The following is a 13,656-nucleotide window of genomic DNA, read 5'->3' on the forward strand; positions in this document are numbered from 1 at the left end:
GAGATTTTCCAGATAGCAAGTAGAAGCTGTGAATATCTTACAACACTTCACCACTAGGATATTTAATCCAGGATATTGTCCATGCAAAGCCACACACAATACACACTCAAGACTTCATGTGCATTTAAGAGTGAGTGTAGCTCATTCTAACACGTTCCTTAAACAGTGACAGAGATGGAGAAAGATGAAAACCTATTTATTACATGGAAAATGGACCAAGCATGTTTAATCATAAAGCTGTTATGGGCATTCCTTATTAGATTACATCATGTTGTAACCACAACAGTAATGTTGAAAATATGTTATAAATGTTTTGTGCCTTAGAATATTATTATTATAATTGTTTTTGTCTCAATGGCATTCAGACAGTTCCAGTCATGTGATGCAGATACTAACAACTCCTCTCTGTCCTCTTAATGGACTGTAGTCTAATAGAGATTGAGCAAACATCACAAGGATTGATTCAGTCTAGTCCAGACGCAGAGCAGGTAGTCCAACGACATATGATTATTGAATTGCAGAGCAGAATAGCACTCTGTTGTCTTTTCTGCTAGGTTCAAGACTATCCGCAAGAGAAAATGGCTTTAGTAATAATAGGCTTATAATATAGAATACATGTCACTTAGCAGTCACTTTAATACAAAAGTGGCTAACAGTACAGTGAGTGCATTTATATTTAGAGTGTATAGGCCTTTGTGATCCCTGTGGGAATTCAATCCAAGACCTTGGAGTTGCCAGCTTTACGCTCTTACCAACACTTAGCTGTGTATTAACACTCTGGAGCAGTAATTTCCTGTTCCTGTTCTACCTGTTCACTAATTGTAGAACTCCAGTGTTCCTCTTTAATATTCCAGAAGTTCAATTCAAGAGAAAGAAAATGAAAAGAGATGTAAAAATGAAAGATGCAGTGATTAGTTTCACTTGTTTGTCTGAGAGAGACATGTGTTAGATGGTCTTTGAGATCCATTTGGCCTTAGGCAGCAGCACCTCCACCAGGCTCAATTCTTCCTCGTCTTGCATGGCTATTCACAATGTGGAGCCGCATGGCAATCGCACGCTTTGAAAAGCTGCCCAGCTCATTTCTCCCTTAACCGAGTGCAACCCAAAAGTAGGCAGACCAGGCCAGACAAAACAACAAGAAAATATTTCACTTCGGCGTAGCTGCACAGCACAGCGGAGGAGCCGTCTTCATTTTTCATGAAGGATTGCTCAAGAAGAGGCCGCTTGAAACTCCCCCAAAATTAAGAGAAGGTGACAGGTTCAACCATTTTATATACAGTGCCTTGCAAAAGTATACGGCCCCCTTGAACTTTGCGACCTTTTGCCACATTTCAGGCTTCAAACATAAAGATATAAAACTGTATTTTTTTGTGAAGAATCAACAACAAGTGGGACACAATCATGAAGTGGAACGACATTTATTTGATATTTCAAACTTTTTTAACAAATCAAAAACTGAAAAATTGGGAGTGCAAAATTATTCAGCCCCCTTAAGTTAATACTTTGTAGCGCCACCTTTTGCTGCGATTACAGCTGTAAGTCGCTTGGGGTATGTCTCTATCAGTTTTGCACATCGAGAGACTGAATTTTTTCCCATTCCTCCTTGCAAAACAGCTCGAGCTCAGTGAGGTTGGATGGAGAGCATTTGTGAACAGCAGTTTTCAGTTCTTTCCACAGATTCTCGATTGGATTCAGGTCTGGACTTTGACTTGGCCATTCTAACACCTGGATATGTTTATTTTTGAACCATTCCATTGTAGATTTAGCTTTATGTTTTGGATCATTGTCTTGTTGGAAGACAAATCTCCGTCCCAGTCTCAGGTCTTTTGCAGACTCCATCATGTTTTCTTCCAGAATGGTCCTGTATTTGGCTCCATCCATCTTCCCATCAATTTTAACCATCTTCCCTGTCCCTGCTGAAGAAAAGCAGGCCCAAACCATGATGCTGCCACCACCATGTTTGACAGTGGGGATGGTGTGTTCAGGGTGATGAGCTGTGTTGCTTTTACGCCAAACATAACGTTTTGCATTGTTGCCAAAAAGTTCAATTTTGGTTTCATCTGACCAGAGCACCTTCTTCCACATGTTTGGTGTGTCTCCCAGGTGGCTTGTGGCAAACTTTAAACGACACTTTTTATGGATATCTTTAAGAAATGGCTTTCTTCTTGCCACTTCCATAAAGGCCAGATTTGTGCAATATACGACTGATTGTTGTCCTATGGACAGAGTCTCCCACCTCAGCTGTAGATCTCTGCAGTTCATCCAGAGTGATCATGGGCCTCTTGGCTGCATCTCTGATCAGTCTTCTCCTTGTATGAGCTGAAAGTTTAGAGGGACGGCCAGGTCTCGGTAGATTTGCAGTGGTCTGATACTCCTTCCATTTCAATATTATCGCTTGCACAGTGCTCCTTGGGATGTTTAAAGCTTGGGAAATCTTTTTGTATCCAAATCCGGCTTTAAACTTCTTCACAACAGTATCTCAGACCTGCCTGGTGTGTTCCTTGTTCTTCATGATGCTCTCTGCGCTTTTAACGGACCTCTGAGACTATCACAGTGCAGGTGCATTTATACGGAGACTTGATTACACACAGGTGGATTGTATTTATCATCATTAGTCATTTAGGTCAACATTGGATCATTCAGAGATCCTCACTGATCTTCTGGAGAGAGTTTGCTGCACTGAAAGTAAAGGGGCTGAATAATTTTGCACGCCCAATTTTTCAGTTTTTGATTTGTTAAAAAAGTTTGAAATATCCAATAAATGTTGTTCCACTTCATGATTGTGTCCCACTTGTTGTTGATTCTTCACAAAAAAATACAGTTTTATATCTTTATGTTTGAAGCCTGAAATGTGGCAAAAGGTCGCAAAGTTCAAGGGGGCCGAATACTTTCGCAAGGCACTGTATTTAAGCTCTCTTGTGCCTTTGCCTTGTGCGTCCCTAAAAAAACAGCACAGGGTGTTGAAAGCAAATGAGGCAGCCAGATACTATAGTGAGGTGGATAGGATGGACTCGCAAAAGTGTCTTTGTGCTCTTGGTCCTCATCGTTATCTGAGGATAATTTAAGCAGGCTTTAGCGCTACTGGGTTAGTCCAACCTATGGGAGAAATATAAGGACTATAGCCTATTGGAAGAGGAAAATGACCTCTTTCGAAGATTAACAAGGAAGAGCTAAAAACTATACTGTAAACTTTTCCTTTACGGTATTAAGATGCTCTTGTTATCCAGGTAATTCCACCATTATATCATTATGTCTTCGCCTCTCAGTTACCTTACCAGGACTCCCCTTTGCAGACCTCATATCAAGGTTTTATATTCCTGATTACTTGACGTTTTCTTTGTAGATTTCTTTGGTTACTCAGGGCCGTCAGGTTCACTATATATGCAGAAGTATGGGGACACCCCTTCAAATGAGGTGATTCGGCTGTTTCAGACACACCCGTTCAGACACAAAATCGAGCACACAGCCATGCAATCTCCATAGACAGTCATTGGCAGTAGATTGGCCTTACTGAAGAGCTCAGTGGCTTTCAACATGGCACCGTCATAGGAGCTGCCCTGGTTAACTGTAAGTGCTGTTATTAGGAAGTGGAAACATCTAGGAGGAACAACGGCTCAGCCGCAAAGTGGTAGGCCATACAAATTTACAGAACGGGACCGCAGAGTGCTGAAGCACGTAGCCAAGCAGTCGCACACAAGCCTAAGATCACCATGTGCAATGCCAAGTGTTGGCTGGAGTGCTGTAAATCTCGCCGCCATTTGACTCAGTGGAAACGCGTTCTCTGGAGTGATGAATCACGCTTCAACATCTGGCAGTCTGATGGACGAATTTGGGTTTGGCGGATACCAGGAGAACTCTACCTGCCAGAATGCATCGTGCCAACTGTAAAATTTGGTGGAGGAGTAATAATTGTCTGGGGCTGTTTTTTAGGGTTCGGGCTAGGCCCCTTAGTTCAAGTGAAGGGAAATCTTAACGCTACAGCATACCATGACATTATAGACAATTCTGTGCTTCCAATTTTGTGGCAACAGTTTGGGGAGGCCCTTTCCTGTTTCAGCACAGAGCCCTGACCTGAACCCCTTTCGGATGAATTGGAACACTGACTACGAGCCAGGCTTAATCGCCCAAGATCAGTGCCCGACCTCACTAATTCTGAATGGAAGCAAGTGGCTGAATGGAAGCAAATCCCCACAGCAATGTTCTAACATCTAGTGGAAAGCCTTCCCAGAAGAGTGGAGGCTGTTATAGCAGCAAAGGGTGGACAAACTCCATATTAATGCCCATGATTTTGGAATGAGATGTTCGGCGAGCAGGTGTCTACATACTTTTAGTCATGTAGTGATGTGTTTAGTCTCTTCATCTCCTCTATGCATGCATGCCATAATTATTTTCAGAGATCGCAGCCGCCTGCCAAGACCAGGCGAGCACGACTTGGACAGGTTTTTTTTCCAAGTCAGAGAGCTAAAGGGAGGGAAATCAAAAGAGATGGAGGAAAAGAGGAGGCTAATTCTTATCAGGGAAATCGGTTAATCTGTCCATTCTTAGACAATGGAAATAAGTGACACGATAGATGGAGAAAACAGAGCAGTTTTCATCCCAGCCCAGCACCTGGTGATTTATGATTAGTCTGCTGATTGAGGGGAACGTATCTGGCTGTTGTCATTGTGCAGCGCCCATTCGGATTCCCTGGATCTGGAGCAGCAGTTAAGTGGGGTGAGGACTAAGTATGGGCACAATACCATGGCAACAGGAATGTCTTAATTGACTTGGCTCTCCACCTGCTTTAGTGAAGCATAATGTCAGACAGTTGGCTGGAAGTTTACAATGCTGTCTTGTGTCAACTCCAGCGATAAACACAATGATGAATTATCATTTATAGAAATGGCCATCGAGGCCCAGACTGCTTGAGTCAGCATTGTAGCCACAGGTGCTCTGTCTATATCCTACATATTGTACAGGAAGTGGGCAGAAAGACAGTTTATGAGCGAGGACAAAGACATATTTTCTTTCTTGTCAAAAAACAGTATTCACACAACTGCAGTACCATTTCAGATCCAATTTAACTTTGTGGTCGAGAAATAAATCAAGAAATATAAACTTTAGGTCATCTGATGCCCTGGGAATCAGTAAGACCTTCGGGATCGTGTGGACAGGCTGTAGGATGGGGGGTTGTTCAACTAATGGGACATCCCGTAACATCTGCACTGGATCATCGGCGTGGAACATTATTTCCTGAGAAAGGTAGTGTCGGTTGTATATCCACTAGTATAAGCATATGATGTTGCACCTTGATTTCCCCAGGTGATTAATGTAGGCACACACACAAATACATTTTTGTGTTCCACGACAGACCCTTGCAGACCCCAGCAACACTCCCTATGAGTCAACAGAGGTGTCGTCTTATCAAAGTGGGACGTCACTTATTTTCCCTCCCCAGCTAGTGCTGAAATCGGCATCACGTACACCGTGCCCTTGTCACAGGACAGCGCTCTTGTGTAGCCCTATTCGCAAACCGATGGTAGCCTTAATCAGGTCCAGCGGCGAAAAAAAATCGAACCATTTACTCTACTCAGAAAAGAAAGCAAAAAAGGCATGATAGTGTGGGGTATGTATAAACCAAAACATAATTTAGCAGGAGTGATGTAATCTGTAGATGTAATCGCCCTCTGATGCTTCTAAGGGGGGGTCTCTTGTTGCACAGCGTTTATTAGGACTCATGTGTCTAAATAGCTCAGTCGGGTAAAAAAAAAGAAGCTTTGAGCCAGTGGTGAGTCATTAGTAGACGCCTATTGAGAGTGAGAGGGATTTGGATTTGTTTTCATGTCCTTGGGCGATGCATGACTTGCTTTTTGATGCAGTTTGCTCTCTCTCTCTCTGTCATTAATCACTTTCACAAATCAAAAGGAACTAGTGATGGTAATGAGGAGTGTGGTGGAGGAGCCCTCCTCAGGGAGCCTGTGGGGCTGGGCAGAGACATTTGCTCTTACACTTCACACACACACCACCTCTGGAATGATGGCTCCAATGAAAGCACAAAAGTGGGTTTGATTTGATTATCTACAATGTGTGTGTGTGTGTGTGTGTGTGTGTGTGTGTGTGTGTGTGTGTGTGTGTGTGTGTGTGTGTGTGTGTGTGTGTGTGTGTACACGCGCATTGGAGTGTGTAAGAATTGGCCACTGTGGCCTCGAGGCAGGCTTTGTAGTTGAAAAATGACAGTCCCAGTCCTGTGCCTTTTTAAGAGAAGGGAGCACAGTGTAATTACAGGCTACCTGCCAGCCTCCTGTAACAACTCAAACACACACACACACACAAACACACACACACACACACACACACACACACACACACACACACACACACACACACACACACACACACACACACATACACACACACACAGTCCCTCTCTCTGATGCCCCAACCCACCGCACATATGTCATTGTGCCGGGGACTCCAATAATTGGTTACCGAGCCTCAGCTTGTGTAAAGCACTGTCAAACTCTCAGCTTTGGGAGGGTACATTCACAGTGTGGGGAACCGTGGAGGTGGTATTTACTTTGGCTGCTAATACTAATAATGAGAGTGAGACACGGGAACAGCTTTCTCCGACTATGATTGTTAGGGATTTAGATTCTGTCACCGGGGTTTCTATCCCTGTCCCTCTGCCTTTTCCATGACAAAAATCTTATTACGAATGCTAAGTACTGTAGAGATTCATTTTTTAACCAGGAAAAACAGCGACTCTATGTTTGGTAATGCATTATTCATTCATGATACTTTTGTCCTAAATCGTACATTACTTCTGGTTTGAGTAATGACTCTATGGCACCTAAATGAACCCCCACTACCTGAGTTTCCTCAATAAATGTCTGAAAATAGCTCCCTGAGACAACGTCATATAACTGGCATTTAACATGGTATATTATGTCTGCTTCTGGGGTTTGTATATGTTGTGTGAGTGTGTATGTATACATGTGTGTGTGAATATCTACACGTTGCAATGTCACTCACTCTCTCTTTCTCTCTCTTCCCCCCCTATGTTTTGTGCTGCAGCCAACTGTCTGCCCCAGTGCCAGAATGGAGGAATGTGTCTGAGGCCCCAGCTCTGTGTCTGCAAGCCGGGCTCCAAGGGCAAAGCATGTGAACAGAACACCATGCCCACCTCCTCCTACCCAGCGCAGCCAGGGAACGGCCACACCAATGGACACAGCAATGGGCACACCAAGGGACACAACGTAGTGCCCCAGCGGCCCATCCCCCAGCAGGGTTATATTCCTGGGCCAGTCCCTGTCAGCAACATGGCCCAGATGACCCTGACTGTCAAGCAATCCCCCCACCTGGTCCGGCCCCAGCAGTGAGTATTCTCTCTACAAGTGCAGCATGTGGTTGACAACACCCACTCCATTTATTGCAATCTATATTGAAGTTATGAGAATGCTTGGAATGGTTTGTTTAAGCCATCACTCTCTTCCAATCTGTTTTTGTTTTGCGCTCTTCACAGTTTATTAGTAGTGGAGTCGAAGGGGTGCATACTGTCAAACAAAGGCAGAGTTGGTCTGAGGGCTCATCTGTAAATAATCATATTGACACTGCTGGTGCCCCACACTGTGCCAGAGAGGACAGTGAGGCCCCCAGCCCACTGAACAGAAATCATGTTTCCCTGTGAGAGTTTTCACAATGTCCTTTAAACTGTACTCCCTCCTGCTGTGTTGACTGTTGGGGTTTTTCACCATCCATCAGTGTGATAGGTAGAATCACTTACACCATTTTAAGACTCTGTATTTGAAAAGATGCTAACTCCTCCTGTGGTTGGCCTATCGGTTTGTTTTGCCTGTCACCACAGTAGACTGCTGGAAAATGTGCCGTCATATCGGACACGGCGCAAGGCCCTCGACTTGTCAAGAGTAATCAGCGTGAATGCAGACTGTGTAAATCTCAGTTCACACTCGAATGTGGGGCAGCGTGTTGATAGAAATGTCCAAAATTGCCTCACATCAGGTCCAACAAATGTTGGCACGGGTGGCCTAGTTCTGGTATCGATTAATGATATTTCAAATGTTAATGAATCCATTTTATGTGCTGCGTTTTGCGTGTCTTCACTGTAAAACACATAAAAACGTTGCGTTGCTCAGGCGGTGTAATTGCACCCAGATCTGTGTGCTCGAAAGCTGCTCTCAATTTAGGAGGATTATTTCTCACGGGGAGCTATTCCCCCATCACTTATATGAGTGCAGGAACATGTTATCTGATATTTCAAATAAAAACATACTCTCCAGATCTATCATTCATAATCAGATCAGTTAGATATGCAAAAGCAGCGGCAGGGCAAGATAAATAACGGTTTCCTTTTATGCCATTACAAACTGCATTTTTACTAAATGGGTCACATTTCTGTTCAATTTCAAGAGATTTCAGATTATATTTTGGTATGACACCCAGAGAGATTGTCTAGTGTGATAAATGGATGACTGAGCTAATGGCTGGTCTCAGTGACACCTCTGACCCTTAAAATGACAAATGATCGGGTTGTCTAGCCAAACACATGCCCTGTGACCCCATCAAAGAGAGGGTCGTCAGGGCAGTGGAAGGGGGCTCCTTGACTGATGGGATTTCATTGGTCAGATCCAACAGTGATGTCACTTAATGGGTTAACCTGTTTTCATCACTCTAGTTTATTTAACACCTATGCTATTATGTCTAGTATAGGATTTTTGTATCACTCTTTTGTTAGTCTTGCGTATCCACATTGGTTGACGAATTGCAATGAGACAGCGTTGGTGCGGTTGTAGGTTCAGTCATTTAGGTTCAGTCATCCATGCTGTGCTGTGAGGAGTCTCGCCCCATAATTTCTGTTAAACACATAAATCATGGGGAAAAGTTTGTTACTGTAATGTCTGCTAGTATGGTTCAATTGGTATCGAGAGCTTTGTTTAACCGTTAACCTTTGAATAGCTAAAGTAGTGGGTGAATGTGCCATTGTTATTATAAGTGTCTGACCTCATAGAATACCCAGACTAACCTTACAAAGACTTGGGCAAACAGGGGGTGATTTGTCGGTTGCGAGTGCTGATTTCTCAGGAAAGATCAAAGTGTGATAGAAGAGGTTTGGATTTTAAATGTTTTTATTTAACTAGGTAAGTCAGCTAAGAACAAATTCAGATTTACAATGATGGCCTACCGGGGAACATTGGGTTAACTGCCTAGTGGTTAGAGCATTGGACTTGTAACTGGAAGGTTGCAAGTTCAAACCCCCGAGCTGACAAGGTACAAATCTGTTGTTCTGCCCCTGAACAGGCAGTTAACCCACTGTTCCTAGGCTGTCATTGAAAATAAGAATTTGTTCTTAAATGACTTGCCTGGTTAAATAAAGGTAAAATAAAAATTCAGGGGCAGTGTGACAGATTTTTACCCTGTCAGCTCAGGGATTCGATCCAGCAACCTTTTGGTTACTGGCCCATCGCGCTAACCACTAGGCTACCTGCCGCCCCATATTGGGCTTGCCTCTGGAATGTGCTCTGGCATTGTTCACAGGGAGATTTAGAGCTAAGGAAATCGTGTGTGTGTGTGTGTGTGTGTGTTCCGCGGCTGCAGTAAATAACCTCATCCAGACAAAATAACTTTGAGTAGCACTACTTGTCATACCTGAGGGGCCAAAACAAGCCCTTCTGTGCTGTCAGAGGGAAATTACGTGCCGTTTTTGTTTTTACTTCATTTACTCAAGGTACGAAAAAAGACAGAAACAAGAGGAGTGAAGCAATTGGAAGCGGAGGCGGGCAGCACAGGTGGCTCTATCGCCTCTTTTCTTCCTAAAGTCAGCGTGATACCGTCCGCCTGTCTCCTACACAGACCCGCATCTACAGTAGAGCAGGAAAGGTTTAAGGATATTTGCTGACATTCCTACTGTAAACTGTAAGGGAAATGAGTCTCTAAATGTATAGCGCTGCTCCTGTAATGGGACCTCTATGGTGGTACTGTATGGTGTGTCCCAGGAGTAGGCCAGGCTGTGGTCTAACTCCTGCCCCTGTGGTTCTGTGTCCTGACCCTGTGTCCTGACAGGCCTCGGAACACATGGCAGTGCTGGATACACTGACTGTGTGATAATGCCTGTGTGATAATGCCTGTGTGATCATGCCTGTGTGATCATGCCTGTGTGATAATGCCATGCCTGGTATTGGAGTGGGTCAAGTGATGTGTGTGTGTGTCTTTTTCTCCCTCTGCACTCTCTATCGTTCTGTCTTTACCCCCTTCTCTGAGAAAACCCCAGCAGAGCCATGTGTCATCCGCCCACATCGGTTTGAAGTAACATTCCCCATTTCCAAGGAACGAATGACCTTACCTCTCAGCACTTGTGGAGATAGGTATAGACAAATGACGCTCTCCTTTCTGCTCCTCCTCCTTCTCCACTCTCTCTCGCAGCGTGAGCCACAAACTTGTTGGGAGTGTGCTGATGTTTCCAGGTCCTTGTGCGTGCATGTGTGTGTATGTGTGTGTGTGTGTGTGTGTGTGTGTGTGTGTGTGTGTGTGTGTGTGTGTAACTCCCCGAGCAGGAATTTCTTTGTGGTGCCAATATGTTCCTAGTTACACCCAGGAAGTTGGCTATTTCTCCTTTCTCTGGTTGTATAAAATGAAAATGGGAACTGTATCCAGGCATCCATCTTTTGAGTAGAATCCCACTGAAACCAAGTGAATCACATGGGATCAGCTCCAAATTCCAAGTGTGCAAGTTGCTGGCTCTGGGTATTGAGTCAATCAAGGAACCAGAGAATCAACTAACCGCAACGGAGCACTGACAAAACGTGGATTTCCTGCGCGCGCTCTCTTTTTCCTCTCTGTCTCTCTATCTTTCTCTCTCTGTCTCTCATCTGACACATTCGTGCTGATAAACTATGAGCGGGCTCTGTTTACATTTACTGGGTTCACTACGGTAGAGCAGAGTGTGTCGGTTCTCTTGGGGAGGACTGGGAATGGTAACGGGGCCAGTGGTGGAGTGTGTGAGCGTGGCCAGAGAATTTGAGTGCTGAAGGTCGAGACTGCACAGGTTCACCCCCCCTGTCAATGGTCTGTTTATATAGAAATGAGCAAGATCTCTGCTCTGATATTTCAGACTACCAACCAGGCTCTTGTAACCATTCCTTGAATAAAGTGAAACGCTGAAAAAATATCCATTTTTTTCTATTTAATTGCACAGCCATTGCCAGCACACCTAGTCTTGCCAGATATTTTGTTGAGACTGGAATAAGATCTTATGTTTACAACTTCCCCCTTTCCCTCTTTCTTTCTCTCTCCCTCTGCCTACCCTGACTTTTCAGCTCTCTTTTGCTGGCGTATTTAAAGCTTAGCTGCAGTAGACCCCACTGTATTTATTTGACAGAGTAACATCATTTCATGCATGCCATCGGTGGTAGAAATCATTTCAATCTCAGACTGAAGCCAGGTTCTGATGGGACTGTGCTTTGCCACGATGGTCAAAGCCCCCACCCCCAAATAACCCCAAACAAACATATTAGTGTTCATGTTGTGTCTGCTCCAGTCACAGCAAATCATTGACCTCCTGTTGACTTCACACATTCCGTGACAATCCTCTTCCTTGTTTTGTAAACCACCCTTAAACTACCTGTTTGTTTGGTCTGGCTATTATTAAAGCCCTTTGATGTCTGAAGCCACCCGTTCAGACTACAGCCAGCCTCATAGATCAAGTCAAAGTGGGAAGAACAACAAAGAGTGGATGAGGCTCTTGTGTCACTGAAACCTTGGCTATGCCCTTGAGAGGAGACCAGCTTAAATAGATATGCTGGTGTCAATGGCAATCGGCACCCGTTCTCCTTAGACCCTCTCAATCCACCCCAGAGCTTCTCATCTACACGGAACCAGTTGGTATCTATCTCCCAAGCAGCAGGCTAAAGTGCTAGAGAACAGATCTGTCCATCCTCTATCTTTCTCTTTCTCTCTACCTCTCTCTCCCTTTCTGACTCTGGGCATTTCCATTGAAAAGGACCCATGAGCACCAACCTGTTGATAGTAGCGTATCAAATTGGGTGTCAATGACGGCTAAGCGTTTCTAATTTTGGTAAATTGAGGCATAGTTACATTTTTCAACCATTTTCCATCTTACACATTAGGCATAAGTAAAGGCTTTGATTTCTGGATAAGCAGATGGAAAATGGGTCTTGGAAAACGTCTCCCAGAAAAGTCTTAAACGTATCAGAAATATATCAAAACACAATAATGTTGAGGTTAAGACCCCTGCCAACAAACATCACACTTACATTTTGTTTTGGAATTTATGAAATATTGCCTTTTTTTATTATTAAGTGATTAAAACTCGTAATTCCGTTACCAGATCTGTAACGGAATTGCTGCAACTGGATTGGCTACAAAGGGTAATTATAATAGTCACAAACCACAGTTGGGTCACCTGCTACTGTCCTCCCTTCCACTGGCATAATGGTATATTCAGCTCATCATTTATTTTGTCTTCCTGTTGGTCAAACCAAGATTGTTAAAACAGTCTAAATCTGGACAACCCCCCCCCCCCCCCCCCCCCCCCCCCCCTCTCTCTGCCTCTCTCTCTCCAGTTAATGTCACCCCTCCCAGCTCTTACTGACACCTACCCATGAGCCCCATCTCTTTCCATTTACTGTAACCAGCACCCTCACCCACTAAGCACCGACCGACACCGGACGTCCATGGAAGTTGAAAAGTGATTGAAATTTGGTCAGTCCACCCTGGTCAGTCCACCCTGGCCAGTCCCTGGACCAAATTTAAACCTATCATAGATGCTTGTTTCACAAGTTTGGATAGTACAGCACAGTACTGTACAGTAAGTAGAGCACAGTAGAGTAATACAGTACAATACAGTACAGTGAGTAGAGTGGAGTAAAGTAAAGTATACTCCAATACAGTAGTACAGTATAATACAGTACAGTAAGGTAAAGAACATTTGAGTATAGTACACTACTGTAGTGTACAGTATATTATACTGTACACTACTGTAGTGAACTATACTCTACTTTACTGTACTGTACTCTACTGTAATCTACTGTACTCTAGTCTATTCTGCTGTACTGAACTCTACACTACTTCTACTCTGCTCTGCTATATTGTACTGCACTGTACTCTACTGTGCTGTGCTGCGCTGTGATGTTCAAACTTGTGAAACAAGACGAGAGTTACATTAATATCCATAATTATGCATTTCTGTGTAGCACAGATCAGGGACTCATGTAAATGCACTTTGCTTACTGTAGTTCAATAACCAAAATAGATTTCTTTCAAAGTCAAGGTGTTGTGTTATAGCTGACACCCCATTATTTCTGCGGACATCTTTGAATCTTCATTCGGAGCAGATATTTAAGAGTTTTTGGAAAACTTGGTCACAATAAAACCTGAGGGAGATTTTTCCCTAATTTCATTACCAAAGTTTGATTAATCCACTAAATTAGTTTTATTACATTTTACAGTGGAACTTAAATGTAGTCATTGTGCATAGAGTTGTATGGTTTATTAAACTTTGAAATCATGATTTTGGTTTGGCATACATTTTGAAGTGAAAAAACTGAGTCAAAGCGTAATTCGATACCATGGATTTGCCCCTCTACGACTGCTGCTGATGAGATGGATTTGCAGTGGCTGGGAAGAATACAGTGCGACCCTCTT

General features: G+C 43.7%; 1 protein-coding gene across 7 annotated transcripts in view; it reads left to right on the forward strand.

The window, feature by feature from the left end:
- The window catches only part of LOC139381140 (latent-transforming growth factor beta-binding protein 1-like), a 135,389-nt gene that overhangs the window by 7,252 nt on the left and 114,481 nt on the right, over window positions 1-13,656 (forward strand). For all 7 annotated transcript variants that reach the window (XM_071124477.1, XM_071124478.1, XM_071124479.1 and 4 more), the window contains exon 3: window positions 7,054-7,354. In XM_071124477.1, the coding sequence (XP_070980578.1) occupies window positions 7,054-7,354 (301 nt within the window). The remainder of the gene's footprint in view (window positions 1-7,053; window positions 7,355-13,656) is intronic.

This window comes from Oncorhynchus clarkii, chromosome 23 (assembly GCF_045791955.1).
Source record: "Oncorhynchus clarkii lewisi isolate Uvic-CL-2024 chromosome 23, UVic_Ocla_1.0, whole genome shotgun sequence".
In the NCBI taxonomy this organism is placed as follows: domain Eukaryota; kingdom Metazoa; phylum Chordata; class Actinopteri; order Salmoniformes; family Salmonidae; genus Oncorhynchus; species Oncorhynchus clarkii.